Source organism: Typopeltis vanoorti, chromosome 5 (assembly GCF_054136105.1).
Source record: "Typopeltis vanoorti isolate ZY-2024b chromosome 5, IOZ_Tvanoo_1.0, whole genome shotgun sequence".
Taxonomy (NCBI): domain Eukaryota; kingdom Metazoa; phylum Arthropoda; class Arachnida; order Uropygi; family Thelyphonidae; genus Typopeltis; species Typopeltis vanoorti.
This window is the reverse complement of record NC_143553.1, coordinates 169,148,120-169,168,566: the sequence shown is the minus strand read 5'-3', so window position 1 is coordinate 169,168,566 and position 20,447 is coordinate 169,148,120. Positions and strand designations below refer to the sequence as shown.

General features: G+C 35.8%; 1 protein-coding gene across 1 annotated transcript in view; it reads left to right on the top strand.

Moving 5' to 3' along the window:
* The window catches only part of LOC150107048 (signal transducing adapter molecule 2-like), a 387,379-nt gene that overhangs the window by 117,428 nt on the left and 249,504 nt on the right, over window positions 1–20,447 (top strand). The window contains exon 5 of the mRNA XM_090392915.1: window positions 9,142–9,205. Within this exon, the coding sequence (XP_090249041.1) occupies window positions 9,142–9,205 (64 nt within the window). The remainder of the gene's footprint in view (window positions 1–9,141; window positions 9,206–20,447) is intronic.

Here is a 20,447-nt window from a genome sequence, read left to right as displayed (position 1 = left end):
TATTTGGAATTATACATGATAAAAGTGTCACGAAAACAGAAGAAAAAGATATCCTTGAAGTATGGAGTAATTACTTCGAAAAACTGCTAAATGAAAGAAGCAGTAATGACAGCAGTGGTTAAAAAACACTGACCAGGCATGCAGTCAGGAATACATATCCATACTTGAAGTAGAAAAAGCCATCAAGACCTGAAATGTGGAAAGGCAGCAGGAGTAGATGATATTTGACCAGTAATGCTCAAGTATGGAGGTATAAAAGCCTTACAGTGGCTGTACTGCATTGTTCAGAAGTCTTGAACAGAGGGATGGATTCCAGATGATTGGAGTAGAGCTGTCATAGTGCCCATATATAAAAAGGGAAATAAAACTGAATGTGAGAATTACAGAGGTATTTCATTACTGAGTGTTCCTGGTAAGATATTATTATTCATTATAATTCAGTCCTCCATGGAGTCAAAAGACTCGTCGTGGGAAATCCTTCCTAAGAAACCCAAAGTCTATCAAGATTCATCGAGGTGAGGTCCTCCATGAGAAACACAGTCTATCATGCTCCTTAAACTCATTGACCATTCTTGCTCTCACCACTCAATCAGGCAATGCATTCCATGGTCCAACCACCCTCCATGCAAAGAAACCACTCCTCACCTTCTTGCAAACAGTTTCCTTTCATTACTTCCAGGGATGGCCTCTTGTCATCACTCCTTCCTGCTGTTCAACTAAGCGAAAGAACTCCCCCAGTGTCAACCCTGTAACCACCTCTCAACCGTTTAAAAGTCTCAATCATATCACCTCTCCTTCTTCTATCCACCAAACTCTGCAGTCTACATTCCCTCAGCCGATCCTCATAACATGCTACAGTCCTGAAACTGTCTTTGTTATCCGCCTTTGTACCCTTTCCACAGTTAATTTATCCTCTTTAAATCCTGGAGACCAAATCTGAGAACTCTGATCAGAGACTTATACAATGGAATGATAACCCTTTTATCTCTGCAGGTCAGTGTCCTTCTCATTATTGCAGCAATCCTCTGTGTTACCTTCACCACCTTTGCAATATGTCCCTTAAATTTCAGGTTTCTATCAATCATCAACCCCAGATCTCTTGTCTCCCCTACTTCCCTCCAGTATAACTCCTCCCATAGAGTATGCAGCGTCCCATCAATGTTTCCCAAACCTCAAGACCTTACATTTTGCTGCATTAAACCAACACCCCATTCATTTGTCCATCTATCTAGCTTATTCATATCCTCTTGCAGGGCAACCACAACTGCACTATTACTAATAATCCTTCCAAGCTTCGCATCATCCACAAACAACCGAATATCCGCTTGCAATCCACTGACAATGTCATTGATATAAAGGTTAAACAATATAGGTCCGAGTACTGAGCCCTGTGGGACTCCACTTGTATGCAATATATGCAAGTATATATTGAGAAACAATTGAGAAGAATTGTGGAAGAGAAGCTCAGTGAAGAACATGCTGGATTCAGGCCAAATAGAGGTGTCAGGATCAGGTTTTCACTTTATGACAAATAGTTAAGACATGAATGGAATATAACAAAGTCCTGAATTTAAGTTTTGTAGATCTGGAAAAAGCATATGACAAGGTGCCAAGAGAGAAGCTATTTAAAATGCTACAGTTGTATTTTGTCAATGGGGCTTTATATCAAGCAATACTTATTCTTTATTTGAGTTGTAAGTCAGCAGTTAAAATTAAAGTACAGGAAGATAGTTTAATGTTAAATTTGGTGTTAGACAGGAATGTACATTATCCCCTCTGTTATTCATTATTATATGAATCACATTATAAAGTAAAGTGGTATTAAACATAATATCAAAATTGGAGATGTTAATCTCAGCCCTTTGCTTTATGCAGATGATGTTATACTTCTAAATAACTACAGTACAATGCAAGATTTCTTGATTAAATTGAATAACTGTTGTAATAGATTTTGTATGAAGGTCATCAATAACAAGACAAAGTCCGCACGATAATGCGGAGTAATACATAGGGCAAAGCGGCAGTTGGAATGTCTGCAAAACTCTTTCCCGAGTGCCTCGGCTAACGGAAATAAGCAATTGTATGAAAGGAAAAATAAGCGTGTGATTGGGAGTGTTTCAGAAATGAAGGAAAGAGTGTTGTATGGTGGCTTGTTAGTAAGAGGTGTGATAGATGAGAGTTTGACTAAATCGTACTTACCAGGTCTGAAAATTTATAATGTAAGTGAGAGTATTAGAGCGCAAAAGCAGAGGGTGAAAGAAATGATAGTCGTAGCGAGAATGAATGATTTGAAAGGAGATACATTTAATATGAGAGAGAACTTGAAGGAATTATTAGAGGTAGTGAAAGAAAAGAGTGACAGAGTTAGGATAGTGAGTGTTGCTGCAGCATGACAGAGAAGAGTTTAGAAGGAGGGCCATAATCAGAAATGACTTTATGCGCAAATTATGCAGGCACTGTGGTGTGGAGTTTGTGGATGTGTGGAGGCAGTTTGATGGGCGAAAGGATTTGTACAAGATGGATGGCTTACATTTGAATGGAATTGGTGTGCGAAGACTGGAAAAACTGTTGCCGAGTGAAATGAGAGTGGATGTGCAAAATCAGGGAAACAAACTATTGAGGAGGGGATGAAGTGGATATGCAGACATCAGTGAAGCAGTTGAGTGTAAGAATGTATATAATGTGCCTGAGCCAGTACGGGCAAGAAATCAGAATGGGATAGTTAGTATAATGCATTAAGATAGGTGTGGGACAAACGGACCTCTGCATTTCATGTATACCAATGCCAGGAATATTAGGAACAAGAAGGAAGAATTTTTGGCCTTAGTTGGCTCTTCCTGACCATAGGTTATTGGCATTAGTGAAACATGGCTGACAGAAGATGATATAGTTAGTGGGATAGAATGTGTAGGGTACAGTGTTCAGGAGGGACAGAGAGAATAAAATGGGGGAGGAGTGTTGTTGATGATAGCTAATGAACTGCAGCCAAGGAGAATAGAAGTTGCATTGCAGGATAGTGAAAAGAGCTCATTTGAGGCTCTTTGGTGTGAGATTGAGACTAACGGAACAAAATGTATAAGATTGGGTGCTGCTATAGACCAGGTGATGGAATAGATGGTGGAGATAGTGTGCATAGACAAATTGATGAAATCAGTGGAAGGAGGGTAATTATTATGGGAGATTTCAACTATGGTAACATCAATTGGAAGGAGCAGAGGACACATGTGAGGAAGGAACTGGATTTTATTCAATTACTAAGGGATAACTATCTGAGACAGCATGTAATGGAAAATAGTAGGGATTCGAGAGTACTTGACCTAGTAATAGCATCTGAGAATTTCATTGTAATGAATATGACCATGTTGCCACCTACTGTGAGAGTGATTGTAGGGTGTTGACATGGGAGGTGGCTAAATGTGTGAAATTTTCGATTAAGACAGGGTACATGTGGAATTACCGTGCTGGCAAGTATGACAAGCTTAGGAGATTACTTGGTTCAGTGCCATGGCGTGTAAAACTGCAAGGGCTGGATGTTGATAGGGCATGGGAAGTGGTCAAGGAGCATTTGCAGGAGGTTATGACTGACTGTATACCTAGAATTCGAATAGTAAATCAAGTAGGGGTTAAATGGATGAATAATAACACCATTAAACTGGAGTTGCAAAAAAAAAAAACAACTGTGGAGGGAATTTAAGGAGAATCATGATCTGCAGCCACATTAACAGTATAAAGTGCATGCCAGAAGGATAACGAGTCTGGTAAGAAAAGCAAAAGCGGATTATGAAAGGAAATTCACCATGCAAGCTAAAGAGAATCCCAAACAGTTCTTTCAGTATGCTGCAAGTAAAAGAAAAACTGTACATGGCAGAATGATTTTAAGAAATGCCGATGGTAGGGAGGTCACTGAATCAGTCGATATAGTGGAATTACTGAGTGAGCACTTTGCAAAAGTATATCATCCAGTTGGTGACATTGAAGGAATAAAGGAACCATTAGTTTATAAGGGATCTGAGAGGAACGGTTCATTTGTTCGCTGATGATGCAAAGTTGGGTAAGGCAATAGTGAATGTAGAAGATGTCAAAATTTTGCAGGATGATTTGGATAGATTGGAGGTCTGGAATAAGGAGAATGGATGTCAATTTAATGTGGAAAAAATGTAAGGTTATGCATTTTGGGGTGAAAAGATTAGCAGCAGTATATCACATTAGTGGAACTACTCCAGGAGATTGATGAGGCCAGGGACTTGGGGGTGTTGGTGTATAGGGAGTTGAAGTTTAGGGGGCACATTGCAAAAGTGGCTAAATCAACTCATCAAATCACTTGGATGCTGAAGAATACTTTGACGAGCAGAGATAAGCAAGTTATTGTTCCTCTGTATCGAGCCTTGATAAGACCCCATCTCAACTACTGTGCCCAGATTTGGTCATCTAGGTTTCTTCTTGATGGAGAGGAGGTTGAGAGGATTCAGAGGCGAGTGACCAAGATGATAGCAGGTCTATGGAATGAACCTTATGAAAACAGATTGAAGATTTGTGGGTTGTAGAAATTGGTTGATAGGCGAAAAAAGGGAGATATGATTGAGACATTCAAATTGCTGAAGGGTTTCTATAGGATTAATTCAGAGGATATTTTTGAAAACAGGACTGGTGGTGGGAGGACTAGGGGACATCCATAGAAGCTGGGCTGTGGTTAGTAAGGGCGTTAGAGCTGGGTTTTTTTTTTAGAGTGGTGAATGAGTGGAATAAGCTGCTAGAGTCTGTTTTTGGTGCTATGATGGTGAATGAGTTCAAGGCAAAGTATGATAGATACTGTGTGAATGGCGTACTGTGTGAATAGTTGTGATGGACATGATGTTTAAGGCCTCCCTCGATGAGCCTAAGGACTCTTTGTAGTCGCCCCTAATAATAATAATAAGACAATGAAAATAGGCAGAAGCATTGAAAATATCAACTGCACTGTGAATGACGAACCTATAGAACAAGTAAAACATTTCGGCTACTTGGGTGTAATTTTTAATGATGATGGTAAATTAAATATGGAAACACACAACAGTATCAACAAAGCTGGTATGTAGGAAGTCAACTGAATAAATTTATATGAAATAAGAGAGAAATTAGTTAAAACACTAAATTAGCTATATACAATACAACGTTCAAACCAATTTTAACTTATGGATCTGAGAGCTGAGTTAGAAGTAAAACACTTGACCAAAGACTAGAGACCTCAGATATGAGAGCCCTGAGAAAGATTAGGGAATGAACAGATGGCATCAATGTCAATATCATATTTAAAACAAGGATATTAGGAAAGAACTTGACATTGTCAGCATCTAGGAATGTATTCCCTCGATGAGTCTTTTGACTCCTTGGAGGCCTGAATAATAATAATTAGCAGAGCTAATCTGAGGTGGTATGGTCACTTAAACAGAATGGGCGAGGAAAGATTTGCAAAACAAGTATTCTCTACCAGATTGGTAGGAAAATGACCCAGAGTAAGACCAAGATATAGGTGGATTGATACAGTATAAAGTTCCTTAGACAACAGAAATATAAGATCTGATAATATTGTAGTCTTGACAGGTAACAGACTGATTTGGAGGAAAATTGTAGATAGGAAGTTAGTAATGATGTAAATTTTTCATGTAGTACTCTCATATCCTGTACACCCCTTGAGGGTATATACCAGGAATTTGATGATGTTTAGATTTTCTTCTGTTGGTAATATATTATGTTCCCTTGCCAAAAGAGCAATGCAAATTACCACTTAGATGGTAAGCATAGCTAAATATGGCTTATTTTCTCCATTAATTACTAGTTCTTGTTCAGGCTACCCATTTTTCAAATTTATCATCTCATAACCTGAATTATGTATTGCCCATAATTTAATTGTTCCACCCACAAGTTTAACATTTTGAGATTATATAAGAGTGATTACCAAGTGGTAGAGCAAACAGTTTTACTTTAAAAAAAAAGTATTCTTGTCATAGTACAAGAGAGAGAGAGAGGCTTGATCTTTGTGTGTGATAGTGTGTACCTTCCATGATGAGTCTCTGACTCCATGGACGTCATTTAATAATAATCATAATGGCTTTGCAAATAAGGCCTTGTTATCTAGCTTTATGTAGAGTATCCTCCAGAAATCTTGTTATTACTTTAATATGCAAACTGGCTCGAAAATACATACAAGTTGCAAGCATATATGCCGAAATACCTGAAATAGTGTGGTTAATGCATGCTGACAATTTTAAGTGTGCCAACTGAAACTACACTATATGCATACACAGATATTAAGATGTGAAGAATCAAGCAGAAAACAGAAGAAACATATTTGAAATAAGAAAAAGTGGCATACAAGATAGAACTAAAATTTAATCAACAAAAAACCAAAATGATGATTAATGCCAGGCAGCATTATTTAACTGATACAAGTGTGAAAATTGGGAACTTTGAAACAGAAAAAGTGGAATAATAATAAAAGAGGGGTAATGGGAATTTTTATTCTCTTGTGTATTCAGCTCAAATGATCCACTGGAAGACTCGAGTACAAATATATAAAATGATAATTCATCTAATTGTCACCTACAGATGTGAAACCTGGATATTTATGGTGAAAATGGAGAATGTTATCTCAACTTTTGAAAGGAAAATCCTTAGAAAAATATTTGACCCTGTGAATGATAATAGTCGCTGGAGGATCAGATAAGCTGCGACTTACATCGACTCTATAAAGAACATACAACATCTATTTTAATCAAGTTCAAAAGTTGCAGTGGGTAGGATATGTTTTTTTGCATGCTAAATGATAATATTCTTAAGAAGACTATAAATAGTAATATTCTTGGCAATATTACTATTTATAGTCTTCTTAAGAAAACCAAGAACAAGATGGATAGATACCATTAGTCAAGATAGCAAGATCATGTTGCAGTGTCTAAACTGTAGAAGTAAAGTTTTTGGATAGACAGAGTTGTAGGCAACAAATCCAGGAGGCCAAGGCTTGGCAGTAGAGCCATAGGAAGAAGAAGAAACCACACTGAGCATAACACTAATATAACAAGTTTCAGTGTAATGCATTCCAAACAATTACTCTAATTGTTTGGAATGCATTACACTGAATTATATTACATTACCCACATTTTCATTTCTCACTCATAATCGCATAGAAAGGGATAAGTTGCACATAAAAACTTTGTGGCCCCACCTACCTGCGATACTGTGACACTATTTCACTGCAATAAATATGTACAAGAATGCTCAAGAACTTTTTCTTGAACACTCGGAAATGAATTCAGGCTTAATTTTGTAATGCTTTGCTGCTCCATACAATGAATAACTGTTAATATAAAATCTAATCAGTATAATTGACTTTCTGACAAAATTACAATATGCCTGTTCCACATTACAGTGGAACCTGTGCTGTACTTGCTTCATATTTTTAGTTTCTTTGTTTTAATCTAAGACAGTCATTCACCTGTCTTCAAAAAATTACCTGAATATTAGAAATGTTATTTCTAATGTCACGTTTTTTTGTAAAAAAATTTCATAGAAAGAGAGAGAGAAAATACTTGAAAAGTGTCATCTTATCCTTAGCATGTTATGCTTATTGACCTGTCATAACCAAGTAACTTGGCTTTTTTTTCCTTTAAAAAAAAAAAAAAATAAAGAAGGGCCATTCAAGTTCATCCAGAGCAGGTTTTTACAAACAGCCATGCCTTACATGGGATATTATTGGTTAATCTTAACTCCAACTTCATATGCATGTCAGATGCATATATTCTCTGGTCAGTTTGTCTTGCAGGAGGAAAAACCCTGACACCTCATATGAGACCAGCTGCCTTGATTTGATTAATGGTTCATCATATTTTGTTTCAGGTAAAATGGACTGCATTGTTAAATTAATCCCTGCTGTTGAAGGAGGTATTTGTTATTTCTCCTTGCAGTAGTGACACTTCCTTTCGTGACATTTTACATTGGACTTATGCTGCCAGGTGGATTCAGAGGCAGAGCATGTGAAATGTGGATTGCAAAAGCATTTTATGCACTTTATGTAATTTCCTTCAGACGGTAAATCCTAAGATCCTTTATTGGAAGTTTTTCCACTTGGTTATACTATAAATTAAAGATTCCAAGAAATTATATTTTTGGTTTTAATCCTTTATCCAAGTGTAAGCAAACAAAGTTTGCACCTGAAGTATTTTCAGGACAACTTGTATATAGAGGCTAATGACTTCACATCACTTGCCTTAGTATCCCATAATGCAAAGCACATATCCTTACAGACATGTATAATACTATGCATTATGGGGAAAGGCCACCTACCCAGACCAATTTCAATCTTTATTGAGGTCCCATCAGTGGGAGCCAGACCCAGAGATGATACCAAGGTTGAAGTAATGCAGTGCAGAAGTCATATTTGTATATATGAGTAGCCAAAAGGTGTCATACTTCATACCTTATTATTAAAATACTCTGGATTAGAGATAGTTGCTGGAAGTTTCTTCCCATAATGCATAGCATTATACATGTCCGTAAGATATGTGCTTTTCATTATGTGATACTAAGGCAAGTGATGTGAAGTCATTAGCCTCTATACGAGATGCCCTGTCCTGAAAATACTTCAGGCGTAAACTTTGTTTGTTTTTACTTGGATTAATTCAAGAATATTATTTCTTGGAATCTTTAATCTAAGATCCTTTAGGCATTTGTTACTCTTCATGAAAATTCTTCACCTTGAAAAAAGCCTTTATTAAAAAAGTTATTCTTTGTATCGTAAATGGATTTCAAATCAAGATTGTCATTACCCATTGAGCTGTGGAAACTCAATTTTGAAAGAATCCAGTGTCTAGAATTTAAAACAATGAATATTCTTTTTAAATCACACTAAAGTTAGAATTTTTAGCCTTCTTTGGAAATACTTATTCTGTTATTTAATTGAATGGAAAGTTCAGTTTAAAATAAAGGCCAAAAATATTTCTAGTGGAAAGTTTATCATAATTATTTATATAGATTTTATTTTCATAATTAATAAATTCATATTAAATTTATATCCTGTGTTTATATTATTTTAACTTAAATATGTTAAATTTCACCCAAATGATTTTTGCAAGAATTTAATATATGGTTATCTTTTCTATTTCTTAGCCTAATCCCAGCCTTTTATTATAAGCTGAAAAGTGAAGGTGTGGAGTTTCCACCTCCAGAAGAGGTAATTATTCTATAACTGTTCTATGACCTCATATAGCTGCAATATAATTTGGAAAAATTCTGTTTTAACTTGAAAAAGCAGCTTTAGGATAACAAATGAAACTATCATTACTTTAACTTATTCAGGAAAATTCATTAAACCTAAAATGATCATTGCTTTCCTTTGAAAGTTGCTTCTTAAATCACCAGCTACATACAGTCTGTTGTAACTATAATTGAATATAATCATGGTCAAATGTCTTATGTGGCTAAGGCCATAAGATATCAAAAATGAGTTGAAACAACACTACTATCTTGCATAGATCTAAATGAAATTCTCAAAACTCGTTAATAAAAAAATAAATAAATAAATAAATAATAAATGACCAAAATCCTAATCAGGATTCATTTTTAAATAATATCTTGTCCACAGAATATTCAAAACCTGCAGGACATCACTACTCTATGTAGGAAGTGCTATGTAAATTGTGTATTCTGTTCTAGAGATCAAATGTGGTCTTCAGTCTTGCAAAAAGTGCTTGTCTTGCAATGAACCACAAAAATCATCTGCTACTAAAGACTCAGTTATGTATATCATAGCATGATTCAAATTCATAACAACCCATATGTAAAATGGAGATCCTTGTCCTTATGTGAATATCCAAGGCAACAATTTTTGAACCGGAATCTGAATAACTACAGTTTCACTATATCCTGTCCTGTCAGGTGTCCTCCCGCCAGGAGATTGACTACCATGTGTCTCCACCATGTCCTATTCTGCGCCTCTCTGCTGCATTCCTCATATGAGAGATATGTTCAGTCTTCTATATTTTTCATCCACTCCAGTCTTTGTCTTTCTCCTTCCCTCAACAGTTCCTTCAAGAAGTGTCCTTTGTAGGCAGTTATGTCTCAGAATATGTCCAAAATAGCTGACTTTTCTCTTTAATTTCTTTCATCACGCTCCTGTTTATGCCTACCATCTCTAGTACCTCTTCATTTATCTTTTTGTCTTTCCATGATATCCTCATAATTCATCACAGCACCCACATTTCAAATGCCTCCAGTTTTTTCACACTCAGATTGGAGAGTGTCCATGTCTCCACTCCATATAATAATGTAGACCATACGTAGCATTTGGAGATTCTTAGTCTTGTTTTCAGATTTAATTCTCTAGATATTAGTAGATTTTTCATACTGTTGAAAGTTGACCTTGCAATTTCAATTCTTTTTCTAATTTCATCTTCTGTCCTGCCATTCTCTGTGATCAAGTGTCCAAAGTATATGTATGTTTGCACCTGTTCTAATTTATTTTTTTTTATATTGATGCATATTTTTGGCATTTCCTTTTCTCTTGAAATTATCATGATTTTTGTCTTTTTAAAGTTGAAACTGAGGCCATACTGTTTGCTGTACTTGTGGGTTTCATCTATAAGAGTTTTGAGGTCATATTTATTTTCAGCTAGAAGAACCATGTCATCTGCATATCTTAGGTTATTAATATTTCTTCCCCTACCATGATTCCTTTGAGGTTACTAATTTTATTAAATATTTCTTCTGTGTACAGGTTAAAGAGAATCAGAGAAAGGACACAGCCTTGTCTCACACCTTTCTGAACTGGGAATTCCTCTGAGGTCTCTCTGTTTATTCTCACAGATGCAGTCTGTTCCCAGTAAAGATTAGTTAATATCCTAATGTCTTTTCCATCCATGCCTATTTTTGAAAGGATTTCAATTAATTGTTCATGTTGAACATTGTCGAATGCCTTTTTGTAATCTATGAAGCAGAGGTACACATCTTTTTGTTTTTCTAGATATCTTTCTATGATGGTTCTGATGTTGAAAATATCTTCTCTTGTATCTACATTTTCCTTGAAGCCATTTTGTGTATCATTTATTTCTATGCTTATTTTTCTTTTATTTCTTTCAAGAATAATGTATAGGAGGACTTTTGATACTTGATTGATGAGGCTGATTGTCCTGAACTCTTCACATTTTGTAGATTTTGGGGGGGGGGGGGGGGATTGGAACGAAAATTGAGTGAATTAATATCTTTGGGTAGAAATCCAGTCTCATATATTTTATTGCATAATTTTGTTAGAAAATTCAGTCCTCCTTCATCAAGAGCCCTCAACCATTCTACCAAGATGTTATCTATTCCTGCAGCTTTATATGGTTTTAGTTTTCTGACGGAATTTTCAACTTAACAGAGTAAAATGGATTGGTTCTTCTAAATCAGAAATATAATTTCTTTGTTGTTCATATAATTTCCTTGTGTATTCAATCCATCTTTCTATGTTTCTTTTTTATCCATTAGAATATGGTCTCTTGAGTCTCTAATGACACTTGCATGATTTGCTGTATTTGTCCTTTCTTTGCATTTCTCTGATCTTTTCATACATTTCTCTGCTTCTGTGTTCTATCAAGGTTTTCTATATCTATACATTTATATTTAATCCATTCCTCTTTGGCTTTCCTGCATTCTTTTTTTATTTCTTTATTCATGCTTTTATATTCAGGTTTGTTCTTAAACTTTTTTCTTTGTTCTATCAATGTTAGTGTAAAATCTTACTGTCTTATTATTTATTCTTATTATTTACTCTATATTTAGTCTATATTCTCTTATCTTTACCTCTTGTTGATTCTTAATTATTCTAAAACTTTATCTTCAATCTTAATTCTCTTAACTTCAATATCTCTCTTGGCCGATCTATACTTACAAGAACGATGCTAGTGGTTTGTGGGACAAAGGAATCACTAATGGCGGATACCTATGTCTCACACTGGTTCTAATTCCTTTTTCGGATTCAGGGAAAATTTATTTTTCACTGCGCCACCCTGAATCCTAGATTAACAGATGGTGTAGAATCGAGGAACCAGAACACAGTTTAGCATACACTCTTAATGTTACTAAGAGTTACGTTTGCAGTCATAACCTCTCTATAAATTAATCTCCCGCTGTGGTCCATAATTTATGAGCAAGTGCAACAGAGAAGAAAATCAGGCAAGTCATCAGTTAAACAAAAAGAACATTCAATTCAATTGAAACATTGTACATACTATGAATTCACTCTTAATATCAAATCTGCAATTGCTAATGAATGAGCACTAATTTACTTAGATTCTCAATATCTATTTTAGCATGCATGACGAAGAACTTCAGTTAAGGCTTACAATTTACACTTGAAATATCACACTTATTCATTAATACTAAGGACAATTATTAGCTGAATTATTATATTAGCTTCATGTGCTCTTATACAATTTCTTCTCAAAAAATGCTCTCAACTTTTTCTATCATTTAAAAGACAATTCTTAGGCCCCACGTGCTCTCAATTATTTTACTTAACACAATACTCAAAATTCTCATTATTACTTTATCATTCAAAGAAAACTTTCTCTAGAGTCCTTCCTAAATTTTACATATATTCTTCTATTACACATATACACATAATTAAACATAGACTGTATGTTACCAATTGCTGGGGAATTATCTGGCCACTTTACACTCTCGTCTGGACAATTACTTTCGACACCACGTTCCTTCTGTTCTCTTTGAGGCATTCTTCAAAGGTTCAATCTGCACTTACTTCTGCCGCTGAAAATAGGTAGACGTTGTTCCATGGTGAACTCGTTCAACATCATAACGGCATCTCCGTAAGCATCGGTGAATACCTTCTGCTGGGCTGGTCGCCGACCAGTAAATTGTTGGGAAATCTACTGCAAAGTTCCTCCGTCATTGTCTCGAATCCGTGGGGAACGAGGGGACGCCATGAGGAGGCTCCATACACATCAGCAAGACCGCCCGGAAGCCTCGGAGCGTAACTCTACACAAGAGTCAGAATAAAATAAACACTAGAGAATAAGAGAGCTTCCTCGGCACTGCACGACTCTTTAAATTGCGCGCCATATGTTCACTTCACGTCATCGATTACTCCTCCCATTTTCTCAACGTCACCCAGTACTGTGCGCCACACACGGAAATCTTAGCCTAACTTTTCTGCACGTATGGGGGGGGGGGAGACTTACTTGCTTACTAAAGGGTGCACCTGTACTCTTTGATGCACGTGTTTCGATTCCGGCCATTTCTATTTAATCGGATTATCTCTTTCTCCCAGCAATTTATAAGTACTTACACTTAAGCAGTTTAGCAATTCATAATACTTTATAATATCACATATAAAATGAAGGATTCTCAGCTTAGTAATACTTTAGTGAAATTTACAAGAGTCTAGTATATTCTGGCACATCAATAAGTGATTCAAAATTGCAAGCCTACGTTAAGTCTGAAGGAAACTTAAATTAATTTAATTTTTGTTTAATTCAGAACTTAACACTAGTATTTTTTCATTCATCCAAGGTTTATTCCTTTTCCTTTTTAATTGTGGGAGCGTATTTTTGGCTGCTTCATTGATGCTATTCTTGAATGTTTGTCAGTTCATGTTAATTTCATCAATTGGGGTTCTATTTTCTGTGTGAGTTGTGGTGTCAGACTTGTTAAGGGATTTTGTGAATTCTTTTATAAAGCAGTCTTTAACTTCTTGGTTGTTAAGTGAGTCTGAATTATAAATTTCTTTTATGAATGGTTGGCTTGGTTCCTTAAGTTTTATTTTGATTTTTGCAATCACTGCTTTGTGGTCCAATCCTATGTCTGCTCCAGGATATGGTTTTGTTTGTGTTATTGCATTTCGGAATCTTTTGCTTATTATTATATAGTCAATACAGTTCCACTATATATCATTTTAAAAATGATACTTTTTTTTAAGTAGTAGCAGCAAACCAAATGGCACACCCAAGTATAAGTTCAATGAATGTATGTTTAAGTGACTGGTTGCACACAATTTTGGAAATAGCATGTGTTTTAACCAACTTCTAATAAAGCATTATAATAAACTAACGTGTTTTAGCCATCAGTCAGTTTGTAATTGTAGCACAATTAAAGCAATTTGGCTAATATTATTGAATGAACATGATGAAATGAAACTACCAGCAGCCATAAAATAGCAAAAGGATTCTTAGAAGGCACAGAAAAAGAGATTATACACTTTCCTTTGTGTTTTAATCAGAAGTTTAGGGTTGCAGAGTTTGTTCGAACATCTTTTTCCATGCTGCATATAACCCAAATATTCATCCCAAAATGTGTCTGAATTAACTTGTACAGTACATAGCTGACTGTGATTGATTGAATTGTAGACCATTGGAAGTTGTATGAGTGACCAATCTTACACACCCTTCAAGTCAGATGGATATGTGTGGGCATTTTAGGTTTATATGTGGTCATGGAAACTTCTAGAATACACCCTTCAAGTCAGATGGATATGTTATCAGAGTGTGTCATTGGCTTTGTTACATGTATCAGGTCATCCCAAAAGTAATATCATTTTTAGCATTACGTTTTGAAAGGATATAAAAGGATAAATCACTTGCTAATTTAATCAAATATATATTCTCCATTTGAATCAATAACGCTCTCCAACGTTGTGAAAGCTTCATAATGGCATTTCTATAGAATTCAGGAGGTTTGGAGGCAAAAAAATCACACAGGCTCAATTTAAGTGCTCTAATATATCATATTGTTTTTCATTAATGAAATGTTGCAAATTTAGAAATAAGCAGTAAAAGGTGCAAGCAGGCCTGGCTGGTGGCATGTGCGAAGTGTGCAATATACACAGGCGCCTAAAAGATGTCAAAAAATATGAGATAAGAGTTTAAACAAACAACGAATGGTACATATAATTATGAATGTATGTCGTCTTTCGTTCGGGCCCCTTCAGATCTTCCCGGAAACGAACAAATAAATTCTGAAATTCTATCCTGGACCCGATTATATCGCTGTAATTTTTGATTAAAATTTACGAAAATATACCTAAAATATTCTGATTTTTAGTGGAACCCATGGCATAGTAATTAAATAATAAAGTAACACGTAAAAACCACAGTGAAATATTTAATTAGTAAAAAGACAGATCTTTGAGAGAGACATAGTCATTTCTATTTATTATCTTAAATTTAATCTAGATAATAATTTATCTTATTATCTAAGAGTTTCATGCCGAAGAACTATCGGCGAGTCCAAGCGTAAATCAACACCGGTGGTACAACACTAAGGCAACTCGGAGCAAAGGCGGAGCAAGATCCATCACTATCCTTAATATTTTCTCATAATGTAAAACGCAGCTCCTAGGAGATGTATTGCTGTTTTACATTATGAGGAGAGGTCACTACCCAGACCGGTTTTGACCTTTATTGAGGTCTCATCAGTGAGTAGGTAGACCTGGATAATACCAAGGTTTAAGTGAACTGAACTTACATATACCCCTACTAATGAATTGCCAGACCAGTGTACTCACTGACGAGACCTAAATAAAGGTCGAAACCGGTCTGGGTAGTGACCTCTCCTCATAATATAAAACAGTAATACATCTCCTAGGAGCTGCGTTTTACATTATGAGAAAATATTAAGGATAGTGATGGAGCTTGCTCCGAGTTGCCCTAGTGTTGTACCACCCAGGTGTTGACTTACGCTTGGACTCGCTGATAATTCTTTGTCATGAAACTCTTAGATTTCGATCTCCAAGTTTTGTATCTGGCTTTAAAATAATGAGGGATTTTTATCCCCTTAACTTAATTTACGCTGCTGGAAAAATAGCCTCTTGGCTATTTATCGTAGCAATAATAATATATTGGTATACTGGTCTGGCAATTCGTTAGTAGGGGTATATGTAAGTTCGATTCACTTAAACCTTGGTGTTATCCAGGTCTACCTACTCACTGATGAGACCTCAATAAAGGTCGAAACTGGTCTTGATAGTGACTTCTCCTCATAATGTAAAACAGTAATACATCTCCTAGGAGCTGCGTTTTACATTATGAGAAAATATTAAGGATAGTGATGGAGCTTGCTCCACTTTTGCTCCGAGTTGCCCTAGTGTAGTACCACCCAGGTGTTGATTTACGCTTGGACTCGCCAATAGTTCTTCGCTATGAAACTCTTAGATTTCGATCTCTGAGTTTCGTATCCGGCTTTAAAATAATGAGGGATTTATTATCCCCTTAACTTAAAAATTTGTATAAGTAGGACTAATCCGTAGGTAACATTATACTGTAAAGCGGTTTTCATTTGTTTTTCATTTCCTGTTCGTTTTATTCACACTTTATTCAAAAGAACTTTTTTTTTTTTGGAAAGGTGCCAAACATTAATTGCACACACAAGAAAAATACTAGGTGCTAGGTGCAAGATCAGGAGGATGTGGAAGCTTTTCCCATCCAAGTTACATACAGTTTTTCAATCAATCGATTGAGATGTTCACAGTATACTTCATCTGTGGTGTTTGGTTTTGGCCATATCTCACTAAATGCTTAACAAAACCTTCTGAGGATAAAGGTCTGTTCCCCTGAATGAACCCACTGCCTTCGGCACTTTACAGTCTTGTAAAGTATCCACTTTTCGTCACTGGTGACTACACGACTCAAAGACGGAAATTGAACCTCTGAAGAATAGCACATACTTCGATGCGCTCTCTTCGATTGTTGTTCGTCACTATCTACGTGGAAAACAATTTAACTCCTGACTCAAGTTGGAATTAGGAAGGCAGCATTGAAAGTATATTTCATGAGATAATTATGCATGTGTATTTTCAACAATATTAAAACCTCTTAGCATAAACAAAATTAATAAAATTTGTTCTTCTACTACCCCCCCCCCCATCCTATCTTAGTATATTGTCCTCGTGTTTGGATTAGTTCCCCAAATACTCTTATTAATGTTCTCTGTTCAAAAGAGAGAATAATCAGTGAACCTTTCTTTCAATGATTTGCTTCTTTCACAGTTGTTCAGTTTCTGTTGCATGTGTTTTACAAATATTTTTGACAAACATTTTCATCAGAATTAGCTTGTCTGATTTTTTGCTAAAAGGTTTACTAGCCTAACTTTGTACTTCATTTTTTGAATCATATGAATCAATCTTTTAAAGGATTATTAAGTTGTAATTTTAATTTTCTATAAAGGTATAAAAAGAAGACTGGTAATTTGGAATTTTTTCCACTATAACAAAGTCGTTCCTCATGTTTAGAATGCTGTCCTTGGATTTAGGGCACACTTTGACAATCTTGTTGCATGAGTGTGGACCTCTTATGATGAGTTGAATGCTTTTCAATGTTCTATGTACCTTTTATATAATTCAGATGAAATTAAGATTAATAAATAATTACAGCAAAGCATCTGTATATTTAGTGTTTATTTGATTAATGTGTGACTAATCCAAAACACCTCATCTTAGCTTAATGAACAGTCAGTATTCAATATTCAAAATAAAATATATGATTTGAAATTATGAAATCATCTTTAATTCACATTAATCAAATAAACACTAAATATACAAATGCTTTGCTGTAATTATTTATTAATCTTAGTTTCATCCAAATTATATAAGAGGAACCACACTCATGCAACCAGATTGTTAAACTGTGCCCTCAGGCAATCCATTCCACTCACCAACCACTCTTCGTCCAAAGAACCTGCCCCTCACTCTGCTGCTAAAACCCACCTTATACAGTTTCCAGGATTGGCCTCTTGTTTCTACCTTGACTCCTTCTACTCTATTTAAAAATCTCTTTCACATCAATCTGGTAACACTCCTCACCAACTTATACATCTCAATCATAACTCTGTTTCTTTCTATTCAAAGGCTCTGCACAATCTGATTCATATCCCCACATTCCATAACCCAACAGTGACTTAGAAAGGTTCAGAGAAGATTCATTAAGATATCCTCATCCTCTTAAAAACCCGTCAACTAAGAGAAAAGTACAAGAGAGCATTGAACCTCCTTCATACTCTATCCTCCACTGAGTGGGGTGTTGATCGATCTTCATTGCTCAAACTTTATCATGCACTTATACGTGCATGATAAAGATATATTTAGTGTTTATATTTAGTGTTTTTTTGATTTGTGTGTGTGATTTGTATTTTGTATATTTAGTGTTTATTTGATTCATGTGAATTAAAGATGATTTCATAATTTCAAATCATAATTTCACACGCTGGATTATGGGTCTCAAGTCTATGGTTCTACAAGACAGAGTAACCGGCGATGGTTGGATTCCATCCATCATCAGTGTATACGGATAACTACTGGTGCCTTTTGCACATCACCCACTCAAAGTCTTTATGTTGAAGTAAATGAACCGGCTCTATCACTTAAACAGAAACAGTTCTCTTAATTATGTCCTAAAGATAAAGTCTCTCCCAGACCATCCTACATGGACTAGTCTCTTTTCTCTGTGTTGGGAAGCTCAGTATCGCACATCTCAGACTGCCAATATGTCCTTTTGCTATGCGTGTTAAAGAGACTGCAAGCTGTTGGTGTGAAAGTTGACAACATTGCCTTCACTAAATATTACAGCATCCCTCAATGGCAGGTTTGCACTCCAACCTCTCACTTTGTCAGCTACAGAAGTCTCATACTCCATTTATCTACCCACAATTGTTTAATGCACACAGAGCAGCCCACTCTGATTTCTTGCCCATCTATTCTGATGTTTCAAGAACTGATACCTCTGTTGGCTGTGCTGCTGAGTTTCCTGACATTATCTCCAACCAGATCCCACCTGTGTGTGTATAAATGATGGCCTAATTTAAGATGACAATTGTAATTTAAGATCCTGGAACACCTATGGTCCTATTTCTAATTAACTCTTAGGGAGAAAGGTTAAGTCGGTAAAATATGTGCCTTCCATATTCCTGTATTTTTAGACTATCATTATTTTTAAGATCCCAGGAATATGGAAGGCACATATCTACCCACTTAACCTTTCTCCCTAAGAGTTAATTAGAAATAGGATCATAGGTATTCCAGGATCTTAAATCTAATATAACAATTGCCATGATAAATTAGGACATCATTTTTACTGTAACAAAACTATCTATATGAAAGAATGTTTTTCTGATATTGTCTTAAATAAAATGTTGCTTCGATCTCTGATCAGACCACACTTAGACTATTGTTCTCAGATTTGGTCCCTAGGATTTGAAGGGGATAAATTAACTGTGGAAAGGGTACAAAGGCGGATAACAAAGATGGTTTCAGGACTGTACCATGTTATGAGAATCGGCCTGAGGGAATGTGGACTGCAGAGTTTGGCGGATAGAAGGGGGAGAGGTGATATGATTGAGACTTTTAAACTGTTGAGAGGTGGTTATAGGGTTGACACTGGGGAGTTCTTTCGCTTGGTTGAACAGTGGGATGATGACAAGAGGCCATCCCTGGAAGTTATGAAAGGAAACTGTTTGTAAGAGGGTGAGGAGTGATTTCTTTGCGTGGAGGGTGGTTGAACCATGGAATGCATCGCCTGATGGAATGGTGAGAGCGAGAACAGTCAATGAGTTTAAGGAGTGGTATGATGGACTTTGTGTTTCTTAGGAAGGACCTCCCACGATGAGTCTTTTGACTCCATAGAGGCCTGAATAATGATAATCAATTCATGGTCTCTTCAGCATACTGTGTGAAATGTAATTTAGCTTGTCTCTCTCTGTGTGTGTGTGTGTGTGTGTGTGTGTGTGTGTGTGTGTGTGTTGTGTGTGTGTGTGTGTGTGTGTGTGTGTGTGTGTGTACTTCAGATGATGACCTTAATATGAAAGTCGAAACATCAGGAAATTAAAATTTATAACATGGTTCTAGAGTCCATAATTTGTGTAAAATGAATGCTGATCACGGTGTAACACTAAAGGAAAGGATGGAGATACTCAGTCTCCATGGATCTAGCTTCCTCCGATTGAGATCTCAATATAGGTTGAAACCACATGGATGGTGACCTTGACCATAATACATGTCAATATGCACATCCAAAAGGGGAGGGAGATATTGCATTTTGGGATACTAAGGTAGTTTGATTTAAGGAATTTCTATACACACACACGCACGCACACACACAAATAGCCTAGTTGTGAATATGCTAAATTCATGTTCGTGGGTAAAGTTTTTGATCACACTTGAGTGAAAGAATATATAATTTCTGGTGAAATATAATTCAGTATTTGTGTTCAACATATAGATTAGTGTTTTCTGCTCTGATAATATTTTGTAGTTAATATTATAAAACAAGTATTTCCGTGTATGAAGAGCATTGAAGGATGTACATGAAATAATAATTAAAATTCATCATTATTTTGAATCTGACTTCTTTTGGCAATTCAGTGATCTGTAATTTAAAATTAACTTATGAGCATAGCACTTGTAACATAGTAACAATTATTAGAAACACACATTC